Below are 18993 nucleotides of genomic sequence, written 5' to 3'. Positions count from 1 at the left end.
AAATGCATGTGTGATGTTTTTAAGGTATTACTCTATCCTACTTTGATTTTTGTTGTATGTTTTTATCTATCAATATATTGCATATCTATTTCTTTGTCAGCCACTTTAAAAATTTGTAAAGGTATGGGTATAACTTTTTTAGTAGTAAATGAATGAACATAGTAAGCATTTTTATTAAAAAGTGCTTTCTTAAATGGGATATAATTAAGCAAGTGCTTAGTTTTTTATTAGCCCAAGATTATACTACTGTTTCTTATCAATGTTGCAACAAAATAAATATGAAAAGTTTTTTGACATTATTATATTCTATACTATTTAACATACATAGTGCTTTTGCAATCCTTTAACCAACCTCAAGATGCATTAATGTCAGTTACAAATACCTTACTCAAAGTGCAATCTGACAATGAATACTCAGGAGCAAATCCATTGAGACCTCCTCCCAGATAAGCAGTTAAAAGTTTGCAAATTATATAATGAAGTAATAATACCATTGGCTCGAGCAACAACAACACCTTATTTATCTAATCTACCATAGGTAGATAAAATAGAGTTTGTCTGTTTTTAATTGCTACTCAAATCGGTGGTCCATAGACTGGTGCCGGTCCTGAAGACACTGGCTGCCAATCCCTAGTGAACTTCCGGGAAAGAAAGAAATAATTGTACCCAATGGGCACAAATATAGTGCCAGGCCCTGCAACTGTGGAAGAGAATTATCTATTTTATTTTAGATAATTCTAAAATAAACTGGACCCAAGGCAGTTTACAAAAGACTCTTTATAGCAACTTAATTTTCAAAACAGAATTAAAACCATCACATTAATCTAACCTGTTAAAAATATAAGATCATCAAAAACATTCTACGTTTAAAATACTAAACCACTTAAAACACACAAAAACAATACCTGAATAATAAGCCGCCTTGGATTCAGTTACGTATTTTATGTCTTTCAGTTCTTTCACACTGTGATATTTGTTTTTTTGTCAGTCCCCGACATGAGATAGCTTAAGATGAACTATTATAGACTCAAACACCCATTTTAAATGAAGCTGTCTCCTTTATAAATAAAAATAACTTTTCATTTATTGCTCCACAGTTTTATCCATTGTATGCATTTATTTATAACAAAAATGATACAATTAACTAATTCAATACAAGAAACTTAAATTGGCCTATTATAATAATATATGATTTATAGCTCTTGTTCAGGCTAAACAATACTTCTTTTACAGCAACTATTCAGGATTTATACAATGTGAAAAACTACATATTTAAGAGAAATTCCAAACATGATTAAGCTTCTTATAAAGTTATAGCTCCTTTTAGATCCCTTAAAACAATTTGTTTGGGCAGGTATCACTGAACCTTTGTAGACTGTTTCTTTTCACAAAAACAAATACCACAGTGTAGAAGAACTAAATGCAATAAAAACCATGCTACATCAGACTTTAAAGCAGCATGTTTTTACTGTTAAGAAGGAACTCTAAGCTCCATTGTGGCCTCTATGACATGAGTGCTACCCAACAAAAGATAATAACATCACTCTCAACATGAGGTACATTTAGTTGTTCATCTTCCAATGTCATATATGCAAGGCGAGATATAAATAAATATTATTATTAATATTATCATTAGTATCCTCTGTCAGTAATGCCCCTGTGACTACATTTGATAACTAGGACTGAGACTATGCAAGAGCATAAATGGACACAAATGGCAGAACACTTTAATCTTGATGCGCAATCAAGAACACTTTAATCTTGATGAATAATCAATTATTCTTAAGTTGCTGCTTTGGAAAAATGGAAAGAGAAAGAGCTTAGCCTCCCAGCCTGAGGCCTGCCATCAGCAACAGAACAATACACATGCAAATCACTCCTGCATTCCCAGGCTCACACAGTATATATATACCCAACTTTTTCCATGCAGGCATTCTCTGAAGATGCCAGCCACAGATGCTGGCGAAACGTCAGGAAGAAACTCTTTTAGAACACACCCACAAAAAACTATAGAAAGAGCTGAGGTAGGGATATATCCCAAAATATGAATCCATTAGCAGGAGGCGTAAACAAAGACAATGGTTCCTTGGCACACTACATATATTAATATATGAGCTTTAATCACAAGTATACATATAAAAACAGTCTTTTCTCCAGGAAATTTTCCCACAACAGGCTTGATGATCAAAGAACCATACTTTATTGCATGCACACCTCAAAACTAATAAACCCAAGGATTTCACATGTCAAGGTGAATCTTCCTGTACCCTATTTCATTCTGATCTTACCCCCAGTTATGTAACTGTTCATACATACCTGTGACTCAACACTACATTTCATCAGTATGTCTGAAGAAGTAGATGGAAATTCATGAAAGCTCATGCTAAAATAAATCAGTCTCAAAAGCCCTGCTAGATTCTTCCTCCCAACACATTTTCCCCATGTCATTAATGCTGAAACAGATTAACAGGGCAATTTCTTTTAAACCAAGAAATGAATAAAGATTGCTATCTATCTCTTCAGTGCAATATTTTATGTGCATAAAAGTGTGATAATTCAGCTCAATAGGCTGCACACTGATTTTACAGATACTCTTCATGAAGGAGGCTCTAAACCTAAAAGACTTACTCTGTGTGAGTGCTTTCACCATCTCACATGATACACTGTCATCATATCAGAGCAAGATTTGGATTTGTCCAAGGATTCTATTTATCTGTGCCTCAGTATGCATGGTTGTACAACTGGGTGATATCCCAGAATTATAGGTGAAATGGCTTCTTTAGAATCTAGAAAATAAGAAGACTCTGCACATTTGCCATATTGAAGCAGACATCACTAAAGATTCAGGAAAGCATTTTGTATACAGTACAGTGGGCCCTTGGGACCCACTGGGATTTGATTCGAGAACCCCTCATGGATACCAAAATCTGCGGATGTTCAAGTCCCATTAAATACATTGGATAACAAAATTGTGTCCTTTATATAAAATGGCAAAATCAAGGATTGCTTTTTGGAATTTATGTATTTTTAAAATATTTTCAAGCTGTGGATGCTTAAATTCATGGATTAAAAAAATCCGTGGATATGGAGGGCTGACTGTATTAAATATAGACTTTTTCTCCCCTCCAAACCAAAATGTTGTATCTTCCCTTTATTAAATCTTCCTTTACACAGTGTTATACATACTCACAAAATCTGCTTTAAATAGTTTGAAATAGTATTTTGCATTCCTGTACTTACAGTACCTCTTTCTAGTACAGGGAATCACTGGTGCTTCCCACTCCCAAACCCCAAGGCTGTTGTCTGAATGTGCACATGGCAGTCTCAGGCTTGTGTGGACAGGCTTTGGAAAACAGTGGCAAACCCACAAATAATCAAATCTGCAGATCTCAAATCTGTGAATATGAGGGGGCCGACTGTAGCATATTTACTGTGTTGGCATATCTGCATAGTTAGTACTATGCTCTTTTAGGGCAACCCATTTATCAGCACTGAAGTAAGCATCACTTCCCTCAAACAGACAGGCAACTCCAGACTGAAATACAGTCAGCCCTTCTTATATATGGATTTTTTATACACAGATTCAAGCATCCACGGTTTGAAAATGTTCAAAAAAAGTATACATTTCAAATATCAAACTTGATTTTCCATTTTGTATAAAGGACACCATTTTGCTATGTCATTATATTTAATGGGACTTGAACATCTAAGGATTTTGTTATCCACGGGGGATCTTGGAACCAAACCCAGCAAATAACAAGGATCCACAATATACTTTCTTGACCCAGATTCAACCACTTTACCTATTTTGAAGCAAGAGCTTCTCTTTTCCCCCCAAAAAAGGTGGGTCATTTTTATAGTCTGTACCATTCCACACTATAGAATGATTACCATGAAACCATACCAGAAACCACGAAAAGGCTGTGTGCTAAACAAACTGAATGAATAAAATATAGAGAAGAACCCTTGCTGGATGCGAACAACGTGTTTTAAACACAAAGAAGTATGTTAAACCATTTTGTCAAGGATGATCAACAGAGTTAAACACGCTTAGGTTTAACAGTTTTTAAAAGTCTGCTTTTCCCACCTGGCCCTTTTGCTGTATACCTCTGCAGAAATCCAATAAATAGCTCATGAAAGTGAGCAGATCCTCTAGAATGCAGCTTATTGGTGGGCATTCAATGTAGCATATTTATGAGGCATGGGGAGCAATAACAGAAGGGGAAAAAACACACCTAAGCGCAGAAGTGTCTGTTGCTTATATTAGTGCTCTGATGCATCTGAGACAATGTTTAAAAACAAAGAATTATATTCAAACTGGCCAAAGCAAATGGAATACATGTCAATTAGCTGAGTTGAAAGGCAGACACAAACATACACACACTAATTTCTCCCTCCCATTATTGCAACATAACACTTTTTTTGTGTGTGTAGGTCTTCCAACCCCCAGGAGCAGCCTTTAGAAGGGTGAAAAGGCTTTAGGGAGTGTGTGGAAGCAATGGGAAAACCCTTTTACACACAGCAGCATTCCAGAGATTTGGATCCCATCCATATTGTTTAATTTCTAGGTCTAACAAAAAAAAATAGCAATAAAACACACAGGATGCTGACTTCTCCTCCCCCAAGCCATAAACAAACATTTGGTAATCACTACTATAGAGAGTCAGAGTGGTGTAATGCTTTGGGCACTAGACTATTACTCTGGAGACCAGGGTTTGAATCTCTGCTTGGCCATGGAAATACACTTGGGCAAGTAACATTCTCTTAGCCTCAGAGGAAGGCAAAGGAAAAACCCCTCTGAAGACATCTTGCTAAGAAAATCCTGTGATAGGTTGGCATAAGTTGGAAATGACTTGACGGCACACAACAACAGCTACTATACTACTTACTTTGACATGGCTTTGAGCTCCAAGGTTGTAAATTTCAGAGGGCTTCACTTCATTAATTATCTTCACTAGGCAAGTACTGTCTGTGAGATCACCATAATGTAGTTTCATGTCTTCAGATGAAAAAGAACATAATCAGAATCAGGATTGCGCAGATGTGAATATTAACATATTCCAAACAGTATGGTGATGAACATGCAGCACCCTAAAATTTTACAGGCCTGAATGCTGTTAAATTTGCAGTCCTAAATTTATTAAACCCAGTAAATCACTAGGATTTACCTTCATATTGACTCACCATTCAACAACTGAGATTCCACTGATGATTCATTAATTTTTCTTATATTTGTTTCATTAATAGTTTATTTTGAGTGAAAGACTGGCAAGTATATAACAATCCTAGAGCTACACAGACCTCTATTGTGTCATAATAACAAACAAACAGTTATCTTTATGGTTGACAAAAGATTGCTTGACATGTCATTTCCTTGGTCTTGCATGTGTCCATCTCCAGGTGACATCTCACATAATCAGACCGGATGCGACTGTTAGTCATATAATCTATCATACCATGTGTACTAAAGACACTCATCTTATCCAGTCTTTTAAAGAATTTACCACTTACACTAAAACATGGGGGGGAGTAACCCAAATACACCCTCACCAGAGGAGTCTAAACAAGTGCTGCACTGTATCTGCCATGTGTTTGGGAAGAGATATAAATCATGTACAGTGCACCCATACCATACACAGCTCTCAGCCTACACAGAAGCCACGTGTGGGGAAAACCAATTGTGCTGCGTTGTGGGCTTGCCCCCCATTATTTTCAATGGAGTGTGAGTATATGCCCTTTCCCCCTTATGCGGGGTGTGTGTATGTCCGGAATGGATCCCCGTGTAAGGGAAAGGTCCTCTGTATTCTGCTGATGTGTTGACTATACATCTGCCCATCAGTCCTGTTTCTGCTGTACTAAATTGTTTTAGGTGTAAAAGCTTGAAAAATGTGTTATCAAAGCACAGTTTCCAAGCCTGAGCAAGGAAGACCTCTATTTCACTAGTCACCACAGCTAACTTCTCTTATACAAATCTTCCAATATACAACACTATTGACACAAATAAAAATGCATCACTTGTCATTCTTGCATCCCACCTCATATCTAAAACAAATTCTTACTTCCTTCTATGTGGGCCTGTGGGTTCTTGTAAAGATGTTCAATCCGTCCTGTATTAAAAGAGCTCGATCTACGAACAATTCCATGCACCTGTAATTTAAAGGATATAACAATGAATTTTTCAGTTTGTTTGTGTTTTATTCTATATTTGAGATCACTGTTAAAAACTGTAATGTCCCTCTGAAAAACTTTCAGTTCACATGACCCATATATTCAAGTTACACTTAACAAGGAAATGTTTTCTAGTATCAGAGCCAAAGTAGATGTAATGATGTGCCCACTGCATGACACACTATGTACTGTCCCTATCTTATAGAAAGAATGGAATACAGCCAAAGGTGCCCATGAGGAAAGAATAGAGGGTGACAAACACTACCATGTATGACTGAGGAATGCAAAGCCTTTGTTTTACTTCTTAGCAAAGCTTACACACTTGCAAGTGACCTTCACTGGAAGAACAAGGCTTTTGCTGATGAAGTCACCTCCCCATCACCACTTTTTCAAGGCACTTCAAAATTGAAAGTTCAAACGTTAAACACATGGAATTACTATTATAGGGTCCTGTTTGCCTCTCAAATGCATATGACTCATGACTCTTGCTCAGATTGGAATGTCTAGATCAGCTTTTTCCTAGCCAGAGGCCCCAAGTTGTTTGGTCTACATCTCTCCCAAAATCCTCAACCATTTTGGCCATGCTGGGTGGAGATGATGGAAAATGCAGTCTAAAATATTCAGGAGGCACCAGGTTGAGTAATGCAGATTTAGGTAATGTCAAAAGCGCACACTTTTCTTCATTTTTATAATGGCAGATAGTGATGCAGAATACAATGTCCCTTTTCAAAAATTAAGTGTATCACAAGAGGATATGAAATGTACTTTAAAATACCATGAAACAACAGTTTTACACTGTGCAACAAAGGAATATAGCACCAAAAACATGTTAACATTATAAAACTGGTCAAAAGTGGGCTGCAGTTTACTTTCTCTGCAGGCCACTCACTCACTCCAAACAATACCAACAGAACAGCATAAACAATTTCTTCCATAATTTATTTAGTGGTTGAACAGCAGAAAGATTATGAATATAAAAAGTCTCTTTTTCTTTACCCAAAAACATATAAGTTATTCCGGTAGCTGTTTCAAAGTGAGTGAGGATTTCTTCCTCCCATTTAAAAAACGTTGTACATGCCACCATAATATGCTCACTTTGCCTTACATTTGGCTGTTTATCTGAAACTAGCAGGAAGTGTGCAAAAACAACTATACCCCGAGGACTGAAGGGATTCCACCATTAGGTCCTCTATGATAAATAGCACAATAAGTTGGCATGAGTACAGACTATGCTGCATAGTCTTTGTTAAAGTTTTGATTTGTTATCTAAAGACTGAGTGGAAAACATATGCTGAAAGGGACAGGAGAAGGAAACTCTTTCCAAATTATTCCATGAGTCTGCGGTCAGTCACCAAGACTAGTCACTCACCTCATAGCCCTTTTCCAGCAGGAACTCTGCCAAGTATGAGCCATCCTAGGAAGAATAAAGATAGGAAAATGTTATGAAATGTTAGAACTAAGGCATCTGTTTTTAGATATTTTAGGCTCCCTATGCCTTTAACAATATTGTACCAGTCCTGAACTAGTAACAAAAAGCATATATGGAATGTATACTGAACACCAATATTTGCATAAATGTCTTTGGCACAGAACCTGCCAAAAGAAAGTAACTGGACATTTCAGTTCATACACTAATTCATCTGTATTTCATGTTACAGTTATCTATTCTCCTCTATCCTGCTTTGACCCCTCCCACACACACACACAACCATTGCATCTACTATTATCTTTCATTTAGTTTTTTATGTTAAACAATTTTCCCAAGGTCATCATATGTCATATATGCAATTATTATTATTATTATTATTATTATTATTATTATTATTATTATTAATATTGTTTATTTATATAGCACTGTCGATCTACACAGCGCTGAACATACAAATAATAATAAAAATGAAACCTGCCAATTGCATACATTCTACAAAATACATATAAAAATAGGTAATAATACAAGATAGAATTCATGTTTCATACATTCACATTTCAAACATGAAGCTAATGCACATATCCAGTCGGTAAAGGGTTTTTGTTAATGCATTCTAAGATTCTCACCCACCTCCCACCTGACACCAGTATGCTTACTAGGCTGTACAAATCTTCTCACAATTTCCATTACACAAACTAGCAAAATGTGATTATCAAGACTGACAGGTTGACAAGTACTGCTACAGTTAGAGGAAAATACCATAAAAACACAGATTAATATTAGAAAAGACCATGACCTATAGCCTCTTGCTGAAAAGATTTAGAAAGCCACCATATGTATTCCCTTTTTAAATTCTTTTTTCCCATTCATATCAAAGAGAAATATACAGAAATAAAGTTGTTTTATTTGTAAGAGATCCAGCATGGTGTATTGGTTTGAGTCTTAGATTAGGACACTGGGAGTCTCAGCCATGGAAATCCACTGGGTGATCTTGGGCAAGTCACACTCTCGCAGAATCAGAGGAAGGCAAAGGCTCTCTGATCAAATATTGCCAATAAAACCACATGATAGGGTAGTGTCAGGGTTGCCACAAGTCAGAAATGACTTGAAGGCATGCAACAACAATTATTATTTATATATAGTCATGCATCAAACTTAACTATAACGCTTAATTTGTGTCAGGGTATCATATGCATTGTGTGGAATAATACCAGTTAGATCTTAAAATATAAATCAGTTTTCTTTGAGCAAAAATAAATAAATAAATCTCAAGACTTATTGCGGTGCTTTTTCATAGGCGTACTTGCTCTAATGATTAAAGAATAACTAACATGGTTAGTCAGTAGAATACCATGTATACAAATTTCACTCAACATCAAATACATCAAAATTATATATTAGAAGAATATTTAAAATATCGATAGTTACTGTTCTATTTCCGTTGCATAACATGTTCAAATCAAAGATGAAAGTAGCACAAGATGCAAAAAAAGAGAGGAGGTTTAAGATCTTGACTGTTCTGAGTGATGATGTGAAACAGACACAAGGACAACTGTATGCTGTCAGTAAGGTCTTGCTTTTTTCACTTGGGCTGTTTCTCAAACTTTCCAACCACACTGGAACTTTATGAACTGGCAGTGGCATTCACTTCCCTTGCATTTCCTTTCCAGGTCTATCAAGTGATAGAACATGACATGACAATGAGTGGGAAACAGGCAACTGTCAGAAGCTACTGGTTTCTGATTCCAACACAGCACTGCTGATTACCTACCCAGTAATCACACACAAAATGTAACTAGTGAAGGCTTACTTCAAAATACATTATCACAATCTTTTCATACTTTTTCTCTTTTTTCTTTCAAGTGAGGTAGTGGTCAGTGAACACTGTACTAAAAAAAAAATGATTAAATTGTCAACCCTTATCTCTTTTTTCTTCTAAAGTTTAAGATAATCTAACCAGAAGTCAATGCTACTAAGGTAACAGCCCTCTGGCCCTGTTCACAATATGAATTGTTATTTTACAGTTAAATTTTATCAGTGTCTATGCAGAACTAAGTTGCACTGAATTTAGTAGGATTAAATCCTTGTAAATGTCTATAGATTGCAACCCAGTCAAGCCTTCATTAACATCCTAGCAAAGCCCTAATAGCAGAGTCAATAGTGAATGATGATGGAAGTTGTAGTCCATTGACAAATGGACAGCCAAATATCCAACAGTGGCCCTGTAGGTCAGTGTGGGCAATGAAGGCATGGCTAGGGCTAGCTGAAGACGCAGACACAAGGAGGATGAGGATGGTGCATAGCAACCTTGCAAGATGGAGAAAGCACCAGCATAAAAGATGAAGAGTAGGGCAGTGATTTGTCCCTTAGCAACATGTTGCTGCTGCCTCTGTTCTCGTGGTCCCTTGTGTGCAGTGTGATGTTATGGACATGTGTTAAGAAATATTATTTAATTTATTGCTGAGTATAAAGTAAAGAGTAGAGTATAGAGCAAAGGAGGGAAGAGAAAATGGGATGCTAGAGTGAATGTTGAATATCTGAGGACATTTGCATAAAGCTGGTGAAGGACAGCTGTTAAATGGCCATTAAGCAGTTGGTGTTTTGCTTTCTGGTTAGAAAATGGGGATTAGGATGGTCTGGGTGAGGGTATGTGGAAGATTTAAGATTAAGAGCCAATCAAGTTTAGGAACAAATGAGAGGTTTATAAGGATTTGAGTTAGCTAATGAGAAATGTGAGAGTGTGTGATCTTTTAAATGTAATAATTAATTACATGACTTGCTGTGTTAAACTTTTGTAAATAAAGAATTGCTTTTATTCTTGTACACCTTTGGACTCCGAGAACACTATATGAAAGGCTGGATTCAGGCAAGGTCCTTGTGGTGACACCAATGAATATGGAAAGGTAGTGTCCACTGAGGATAGAATCTGCATAAATCCTCATAGGAACCTTGTAGACATTTAGAGGGTCCTCAGGTGGTGTCACACAAAGGGGACAGGAGAAAGTCTTTATGTTGTGGAAGAGGTGGAGGCGGAGAAAGCCCTCAGTCTTGGTAATTGCAGTAAGCACTAAAGAAGTCTTCACATTAGTGGGTTAAGGAATAAAAAGTCCACAATAGTGGGATTTCCTGAGATGAATCCCACAGTTGGGAGGGTGTGACCACTGGGTTACACAGGATTCTTCTCCTGCTTCATACAATTTGAGGCTTTTCTTACCTCAGAACTGTCTTTTTAATCCTTGGTCCTTTCACTGGCCCCAACTCTTATCCTAGTCCACTCCTTTAAACAAGTGACTCAGATATGGGCTCCCAGTATCCTTTCTTATTAAGTCTTTTATTATTCTTGGCAGCGTGCTTTTTTCATTTTGTTATTTATAAATTATTTCAAGCCACTCCTTTGTAAACAAGAAGAACAATAATTTTTATTTACACACAGAATTGAAGCTCATATCTTTTTGCAGTTTGCAAAGCTTGTTGTTACAAATCATCTTTGTTCCAGTTCACACACTGACTTGATTTCACCTGAAACTGTTTTATTTCTCAAACTCAAGTTCCATTAGGAGTATAAATCCTATGAAAGTCTAGCTCTATTTACAAGTCGCAATCCCCCAGAACAAGGCGGTTATGATCCCTCCCACCCCTTAACTGGCTCTTCACTTCCCAAAGAACATAGCACACTCAACTAATTTTCCAGGACTTCTCTTGTCCTTTTAAATCTCCCTTCCTTACATGGGAGTTTGAATCCCATTAAGGCTACTCTCTTCTATTCTAACTGCACTTCTAACTGCCTCCTGCTCCTCCAGGTTTGAGGCAAGATGGGAGAAGCCTAGGAGTTGCTGCTAGCATCACAGTCTTCCTTGACTCAATGATAGTTTCACATGGGGGAGCAGCCATGGAACTAGCACTGAGCCAAGAGTGCTTGTGGTTGTGGCTGTAGCCCTTCTAGCAGCTGGGCTCACACTGCTCCTGACTCACCTCCACTCTATGAGGAGGAGGAAGAAATCTTTGTCCTCATGGTTGCTATTCTGTAGCAGCAGCAGCAGCAGCAACAACAAGCTTCTAAAGGCCAAATCTCTACTCTACTCCTCATTGTCACTGCTGGTGCTTCCTTCAGCTGGCAAGGTTGTTAAGGGCTGAGTCACCACCCTCCAGCTCTTCACTTCCACTTCTTCCACACAACAGAGCTGAGCCATATCAAAACGTGGGAGGGAAGCTATCCCAAAGCACGCTTGCCAGTTTGCTGCAGGGCACCATGGCACACAGCTTGGATACTATTGCATTAACCAGTTTGTCAGTTTGCATGGCACAGCAAGGCATGATTAATCAAAAATTCGTGTTCTTGAATGTTTCCAAATTCCACAAGCCCATGACAATGATGCAAAGCAGAGGAGAAGCACCCAGGCAAGGCAATCACTGAGACTGACTCTTGTCACAGAGGAGCATGGTGAGCAGGGAATACCCATTCCTCACATGCTTCACTTTCAATTTGACTGAGTGAATGAAGCAGCAGAAGCAAGTGATAACTGGGTAACTCACAGGATGTTTGTCAAATATTGAAGGAAAGATTCACTCTGCAAAAATGAAGATGAAGCAGACTGACTGCAATACAAAACTGTCTTCCATAATGTATTATCAGTGGAAGAACCTGCATTTAAAATGTCATGTTCAAAGTTAAAATGGAGCAGGAAGGAAGTTTACTACTTGCCAAACCTTCTTGTAAAATCCACATACATTTCATAATGCTTTTCATATGTATTCTGCAGGAGGAATGCTAAAATTGGAATTGGCCCCAAGTCACCACATACCAGACTGAACCTACAGGTTTTAGAATAAAATATAGTAGGCCCTCCTAAAATGTATTTTTGTAGTCATACAAAATAATGCACACACCAAGCTGAAAGCTGGTACAAAAGGCTGAAGAAAATGGTTAAATCTTATTCAGACACAAAATGTAGGGAGTTCACTGGTGAAATTTTGTTTGACTTATAGTTTTTCTACAAACCAGTTGTTGTTGTTGCTTTTTTAAAAAAACTGATGAATGCTAACATATTATGTGAAGTCGAAGACTTTCACTGCCGGAATCCATAGTTTTATGTGGGGGTTTTGGGCCATGTGGTCGCATTCTGAAAGAGTTTATTCCTGACATTTTGCCAGCATCTGTGGCTGGCATCTTCAGAGAATGCTGGCATGGAATTGAGTGGGGTATATATACTGTGTGACCCTTGGTTGAGAGGAAGTGATTTACATGACAATCTCTGTGTTCGTCTGTTGTTGAACGGCAGTGCCTCATGGTATCTATTTAATTAATGATCAATTGCCTGCTGGGAAATCCCCCTGACCTTGGGCGGTTTTCATTTGCATGGGCTGGGTCTTGATTTTGGTGTTTTTCAGGACTGGTAGTCAAATTTTATTTATGTTAAGTGTTTCTTCTTTCCTGTTGAAGTTGTCCAAGTGTCTATGGATTTCAATAGCTTCCCTGTGCATTCTGACCTGATAGTTTTGGGACGTTCCGGGAGATTATCGCATGGCCATTTCTGTCCCAGAGGCTGGGATCAGGCTCTGCACAGCTCAGACAAAAATGGTGTGCAATAATCTCCAGAGAATTTCAGTGTTTTTAAATAGCATTTTATGCCCAGGATGGCTTATAATGTGCTCTGCTAATGCTGATATTTCTGGCTGACCCAGTCTACAGTGTCTCTCGTGTTCCTTGATTCATATTTGGACACTGCGTTTGGTGGTTCCTATGTAGACTTGTCCACAGCTGCATGGTATGTGATAAATTCCTGTGGCTGTGAGAGGGTCTCTCCTGCCCTTGCTGAGCTCAGCATTTGCTGGATTTTCTTGGTCAGTTTGTAGACCATTTGGAGGTTGTGTTTCCTCACCAGTTTCCCTATTCTGTCTGTAACTCCTTTGATGTATGATAAAAATACCTTCCCTTTTGGTGTTGTTTGTCCTCACTCTTATGGGTTTTCCTGGGTCTGGCAGCACTTCTGATGTCTGAGCTGGAGTAACCATTAGCCTGTAGAGCCCAGTCTAGGTGCTTCAATTCATCTTCCAGGAAGTGAGGTTCACAGATCCTTTTTGCCTAGTCTACCAATGTTTGTTTGTCCTAGGTGATGGTTGGGATTTTTGTGTAGGTATCTGTCAGTTCTGTGTAGGTTTTCTGTATACTGTATGGCCCAGTTTGTGGATGACCAGGATATCCAAGAATGGCAATGTTCCTTCCTTTTCTTTTTCCATCAGGAATTGGATGTTCGGGTGGATGTTGTTCAGATGGTTCAAAAACATGGTCAGATCTTCCTCTCCATGGCTCCAAATGACACCAAGGGTCACATAGTATGTATATATATCCCACTCACTCCCATGCCAGCATTCTTTCAAGATGCTAGCCACAGATGCTGGAAAAATGTCAGGAATAAACTCTTCCAGAACATGGCCACGTAGCCTGAAAAACCAAAAAAAAAAGGCTAACATATTAATTTATTATAACACTGAAATGTAGAATAACCCATTCTTTTGGGGCAGTTTTGCAGGATTCCTATATGCAGTTCATCTTTCAAAGAAATACATTATGACACTCAAAAAGAAACACAGGTTCCTATATGCAGTTCATCTTTCAAAGAAATACATTATGACACACCTAATGAAAAGTGGTTTTAATAGAAATGTATAATTCTGGTCATGCTGAGCATTTTGTGGAGAACATTTGAATTACTAATACTGAACAATGGTGTATTTTGTGCACATCTTCCATTATGGTTTCCAAAGAATTTTTTTTAAAATATATTAAAAGCAAGATAATAAGCTATTTTAAAAATCATCCCAATTTTTACTCTGTCTCTTCACAGTAAAAACTATTCTCTCAATGATTCATGCCTATAGTTCAAACCAAAGTATATGAACAAAAATACTTTGAAATGTCAAGAAGTATTACGTGATGAAGAACAAGGAGAGGCAGATATTACATGAACCAATCTATGATGCACCAATTAACAAGGCAGTATGGTTGCTTATGATTCCTCTTGTACAATTCTGGATGGGTTGCCTGGGAAAGGAGGCATCCTTTACTCTCTTGCATCAAGGTTTGGCCCATTCCCATTGCAGCTAATCTCCACAATGAAAGAAGCCACAGAATACAGGAGTCTATTTCTTCAGATGCATGGAGTGGAGGTTTGAGAAACAGATCTATACAAGCAGGCTGTGTGTGAGAATAACAACAGAAAATCAAAACATGTGGGTATGATGAAGAGGTGACAAGTTCAGTTTTAATTGAGGTCAAAAACAAGAGGAAGGATGTTGACTAAAGCCAAGGTGAGTAGCTAACTATACAAAAATGGTGGTGGGAGTAGTGGAATGTAGTGTGATGCTGGCTGGGAACCAGAAAGGAGATGTAATGAAATGGTTAAGAAAGCCCTATGAGTTAACTAGAGTTATAATGTGTGTTCTGTGTTAGGAATGCATTGTCTCTGTTCAACCCACTGTTGTACTAGATTACAGATTATCAAATGATATTCACTCTAATGTTTTTAAAGACTGAAAATGCTGATATCCTAATATATGTGTAACTGTAATAAGACTAGGTTTCATATTTGACAATTGGAAAATTGAGCAAATCTGGCTACACTCCCAAACATTAATGAGGCTCATACTGGACTCTGTCCTTGCTTAACTGACAAATACACAGTCTATTATTTGACAGAGGAATATATATATATATATAAATTACTCCTTATGTTTTCTCTACCAGAGCCCTTGAATGTGGCCATTGTAAACCACAATTTAGAAGAGATCCAGGAGTGATCTAAGAATGGATGGGCCAGTTAGCAAAACTAGTGGAAAACACTCAACTTAGAGTTTCCAAAAGCTGTTATTGAAGTCTGTACACCAAAGGGCTTCCAGGTAAACTGATCAGGCATTCCTCTAAAACAGTAATTAGTTAAAGATAGGAGGCCACAAATGTAGAACAGATAAACAATTTTCAACTGTACTTAGTTTGTAAATGTAGAGTTAGGAATTTGAAATTATTTATGGCAACAAAAACAAATAAGGATTGCAAAAGGATACATGTATGCCTCAGTTAACAATCTGGATGTATTCCTGGGCATCACTTCTTTAACAGAATACAGTATTTGGTACCAGAAGCAGAAATAACATGGGTGGGATACAGACCGCCCAAAAAGGGCAGTCTATCCACGCCTTGTTTTGCTGCACGAGGGAGCCGCAGCGGACAAACTGTGCGGCTCCCTCGTGCAGCAAAAAGAACCCGCAAACAGTGGGTTCTATTTGCGGCACGATTGTGAGGCCGCAGTGCACCAATGGCGTACTTGCAGCATCACAAACGCACTGGGACATGTGGATGCTAAGTGTCCGCCGTGTCAAAATGGTGGCGCCCGTGTGTACAGGGCGCTGCCATTTTGACACCCCCATCACGTGCTAGGGGTGAGGCCAATATGGGCAGTGCGCCCTCAGCCAACCCCTAGCACGTGATGGGGATGCCGCAAAGGCCCGTCTAGATCAAGCCATGGTAAGAATAGATACTGGTTCCCACTCTGATAAAAAGAACAATAGTTCAACATTTCAGGAAACTTTTTATTTAAAACTAACAGTGTGCATATAAGAAATGGAAAAAAAAACAGTTCAGGTAAGCCACACAAAAAGTCTATCAAAGGTGGTTATGCAGCATACTGTATACAGGGTTAGAGAAAGCATGCCTTTGGAGGTTACCTCCTAAGGAAATAAACAGCAGGAGAAGCCTGTTCTTGGTCTTTTCATAGACAAATGTTGGATACAGTGGGAAACAGCACAGTAAATTCTGTAGACCTTTAATATGATTCAGCAGGTTTTTATTTACCTTTTTTTTGCACACTCCTTGTCACAGATCATTCAAAGTAGTTAGGATTCTCTGTGCTGGATGTAGACCAGGGGTCGGCAACCTCCGGCCCGCGGGCCGGATGCGGCCCGCGGAGGCCTGGCGGCTGGCCCCTGCCTCCTGTTGCTGCCGCTGCCGCCCATCGCAGCTTTTCGCCACTCTGGGCGCCGCCATTTTGGGTGAAAAAATGGCGGCACCCAGAGCGGCCTCTGGGGCTATGGGCACCGCCATTTTTTCGCCCAAAATGGCGGCGCCCACAGCAGCGAAAAGCTGCGATGTGCGGCCGCGGCGGCAGCGGCGGCGGGCCTTTAAGAGGCCTGCTGCCGTCCCTGGGGCCCTCCAGCAGGGCTCCGGGGGCCTCTGGGGGGCCCTTTGCTGTCCCTGGGGCCCTCCAGTAGGGCTCCGAGGGCGGCAGGGGGCCTCTGGGGGACCCGCTGCCGTCCCTGGGGCCGTCCAGGAGGGCTCCGAGGGCGGCAGGGGGCCTCTGGGGGGCCCGCTGCCATCCCTGGGGCCCTCCAGGAGGGCTCCGAGGGCGGCAGGGGGCCTCTGGGGGGCCCGCTGCCGTCCCTGGGGCCCTCCAGGAGGGCTCCGAGGGCGGCAGGGGGCCTCTGGCGGGCCCTTTGCCGTCCCTGGGGCCCTCCAGGAGGGCTCCGAGGGCGGCAGGGGGCCTCTGGGGGGCCCTTTGCCGTCCCTGGGGCCCTCCAGGAGGGCTCCGAGGGCGGCAGGGGGCCTCTGGGGGGCCCTTTGCCGTCCCTGGGGCCCTCCAGGAGGGCTCCGAGGGCGGCAAGGGGCCTCTGGGGGACCCTATGCCGTCCCTGGGGCCCTCCAGGAGGGCTCCGAGGGCGGCAGGGGGCCTCTGGGGGGCCCCTTGCCATCCCTGGGGCCCTTCAGGAGGGCTCCGAGGGTGGCAGGGGGCCTCTGGGGGGCCTGCTGCCGTCCCTGGGGCCCTCCAGTAGGGCTCCGAGGGTGGCAGGGGGCCTCTGGGGGGCCCTTTGCCATCCCTGGGGCCCTCCAGTAGGGCTCCGAGGGCGGCAGGGGGCCTCTGGGGGGCCCTTTGCCATCGCTGGGGCCCTCCAGGAGGGCTCCGACGGCGGCAGGGGGCCTCTGGGAGGCCCAGTGCCGTCACTGGGGCCCTCCAGGGGGCCCTCCAGCGCTGGTGGCCCCCACCAGCTTTTTTGCCGGTCTCTGACAGGGCCTGGGGCCCCGTCAGGGGCCAGCAAAGATGGGGAGGCGTGGGCCCTGGAGGCTGGAAGCTCCGCCCCCGGCACGCAGCCCCGCCCCGGAGGGTGGAAGCTCCACCCCCGGCACACGGCTCCGCCCCGGAGGGTGGAAGCTCCACCCTTCGCATGTGGCCCCGCCCCGGAGGGTTGAAGCTCCACCCCCGGCTTCGGACCCCCAGTCGCCTGAGGGACACCAACCCGGCCCCCGGCTCAAAAAGGTTGCCTACCCCTGATGTAGACAGATAATTAAGTGTCATCCAAGGATTAAGGAAAATAAGAATATAGAAAAGGATAACTTTGAAACAATGAAGGGATTGGCATTTTGATGTCACGTAGCGCAACCCACAGAAACCACTTCATGCCAAAATGTGTCTGCAGATGTTTTCTCCAGATATGCAAAAGGCTGGTGCTGGGAAGAAAAAAAAGCATGGCTGCTTCTTTTAGCATGTTAGAGACTTGAAAGCACACATTTGACACTGTCAAAAAAGAGCTAGTGTTTCAGTTATTTCAGTTCAAGTGTATAGTTAAGAGTATAGTTAAGAATCAAATTTGCTGGGTTGCTTTGGTGTAATTACTTTTGTTCAGCAGAATGCACAGAACTAATGAAGAGTTAAAGTAAGATCACTCTCTATATGTTATCCCTATACTTTATTACCAAGTGGCAGCAGTGGTAAGGAGTTTGCTTGCACAATTGTTTTTAGCGCACCGAGTCAGCCTGATTTGCCAAGTCATTCGCACACAGCTCACATCAAATTTTGACTACTACTATGTGTGTACTCTGAAGAGCATATATAAGATTCAATTAGTGCAAAATGTGGCAGCTATTATGCTAAATGGTGTACAGTAATTGTGTTGCTCCAATACTGGATGATGTGCACTAGATATCAGCTGTTTTCTAAATTCAATTCAGTGTTGACTGCATTGTAACCTTTAAATCCATAGCTACCAGCAGCTATTTCAACAGGCTTCAGAGGAAGGAGATGAAAGGGCTTGCAAGGCCATCTCACCAGCCATGCTGACATCTCATCTCTATAAAACCTCCTCTCTCCACTATCACCACCAGCAGCCTTTCCAGCAGACTGAAACATAAGATTATGACATGGAAAATTGGGCCATTCCACACTATTTGCTTTCCCCCCTTTCCATTGATTCCTTTCTCACTGTGTGTGTTTGTGTGTTTGCATGAACACATGTGTTGCAGGGTTTTTAGTTTTTTTGTGGGGAGGTTGGCATGTAGCAGGCATTTCATATTTTTTTTAATAGACTGCATGTAAGTTGTGGTGAGAGCCAATTTGGCTGAGGAGTGAGAT

At 40.9% G+C, this 18993-nt stretch overlaps 1 protein-coding gene across 1 annotated transcript in view; it reads right to left on the bottom strand.

Moving 5' to 3' along the window:
• The window catches only part of GMDS (GDP-mannose 4,6-dehydratase), a 360128-nt gene that overhangs the window by 304527 nt on the left and 36608 nt on the right, over nucleotides 1-18993 (bottom strand). Inside the window, exons 2-4 of the mRNA XM_089518792.1 lie at nucleotides 7538-7582; nucleotides 6060-6147; nucleotides 4890-4999 (exon numbers count right to left, since the gene is read on the bottom strand). Coding sequence (XP_089374918.1) covers nucleotides 4890-4999; nucleotides 6060-6147; nucleotides 7538-7582 — 243 coding nt within the window. The remainder of the gene's footprint in view (nucleotides 1-4889; nucleotides 5000-6059; nucleotides 6148-7537; nucleotides 7583-18993) is intronic.

The sequence above is a fragment of the Sceloporus occidentalis genome, unplaced genomic scaffold (genome assembly GCF_023333645.1).
Source record: "Sceloporus occidentalis isolate IW3139 unplaced genomic scaffold, rSceOcc1.0.p SCAF_3, whole genome shotgun sequence".
Taxonomy (NCBI): Eukaryota; Metazoa; Chordata; class Lepidosauria; order Squamata; family Phrynosomatidae; genus Sceloporus; species Sceloporus occidentalis.
The sequence above is the reverse complement of the archived record's forward strand: the minus strand, read 5'-3'. Positions and strand labels throughout refer to the sequence as shown.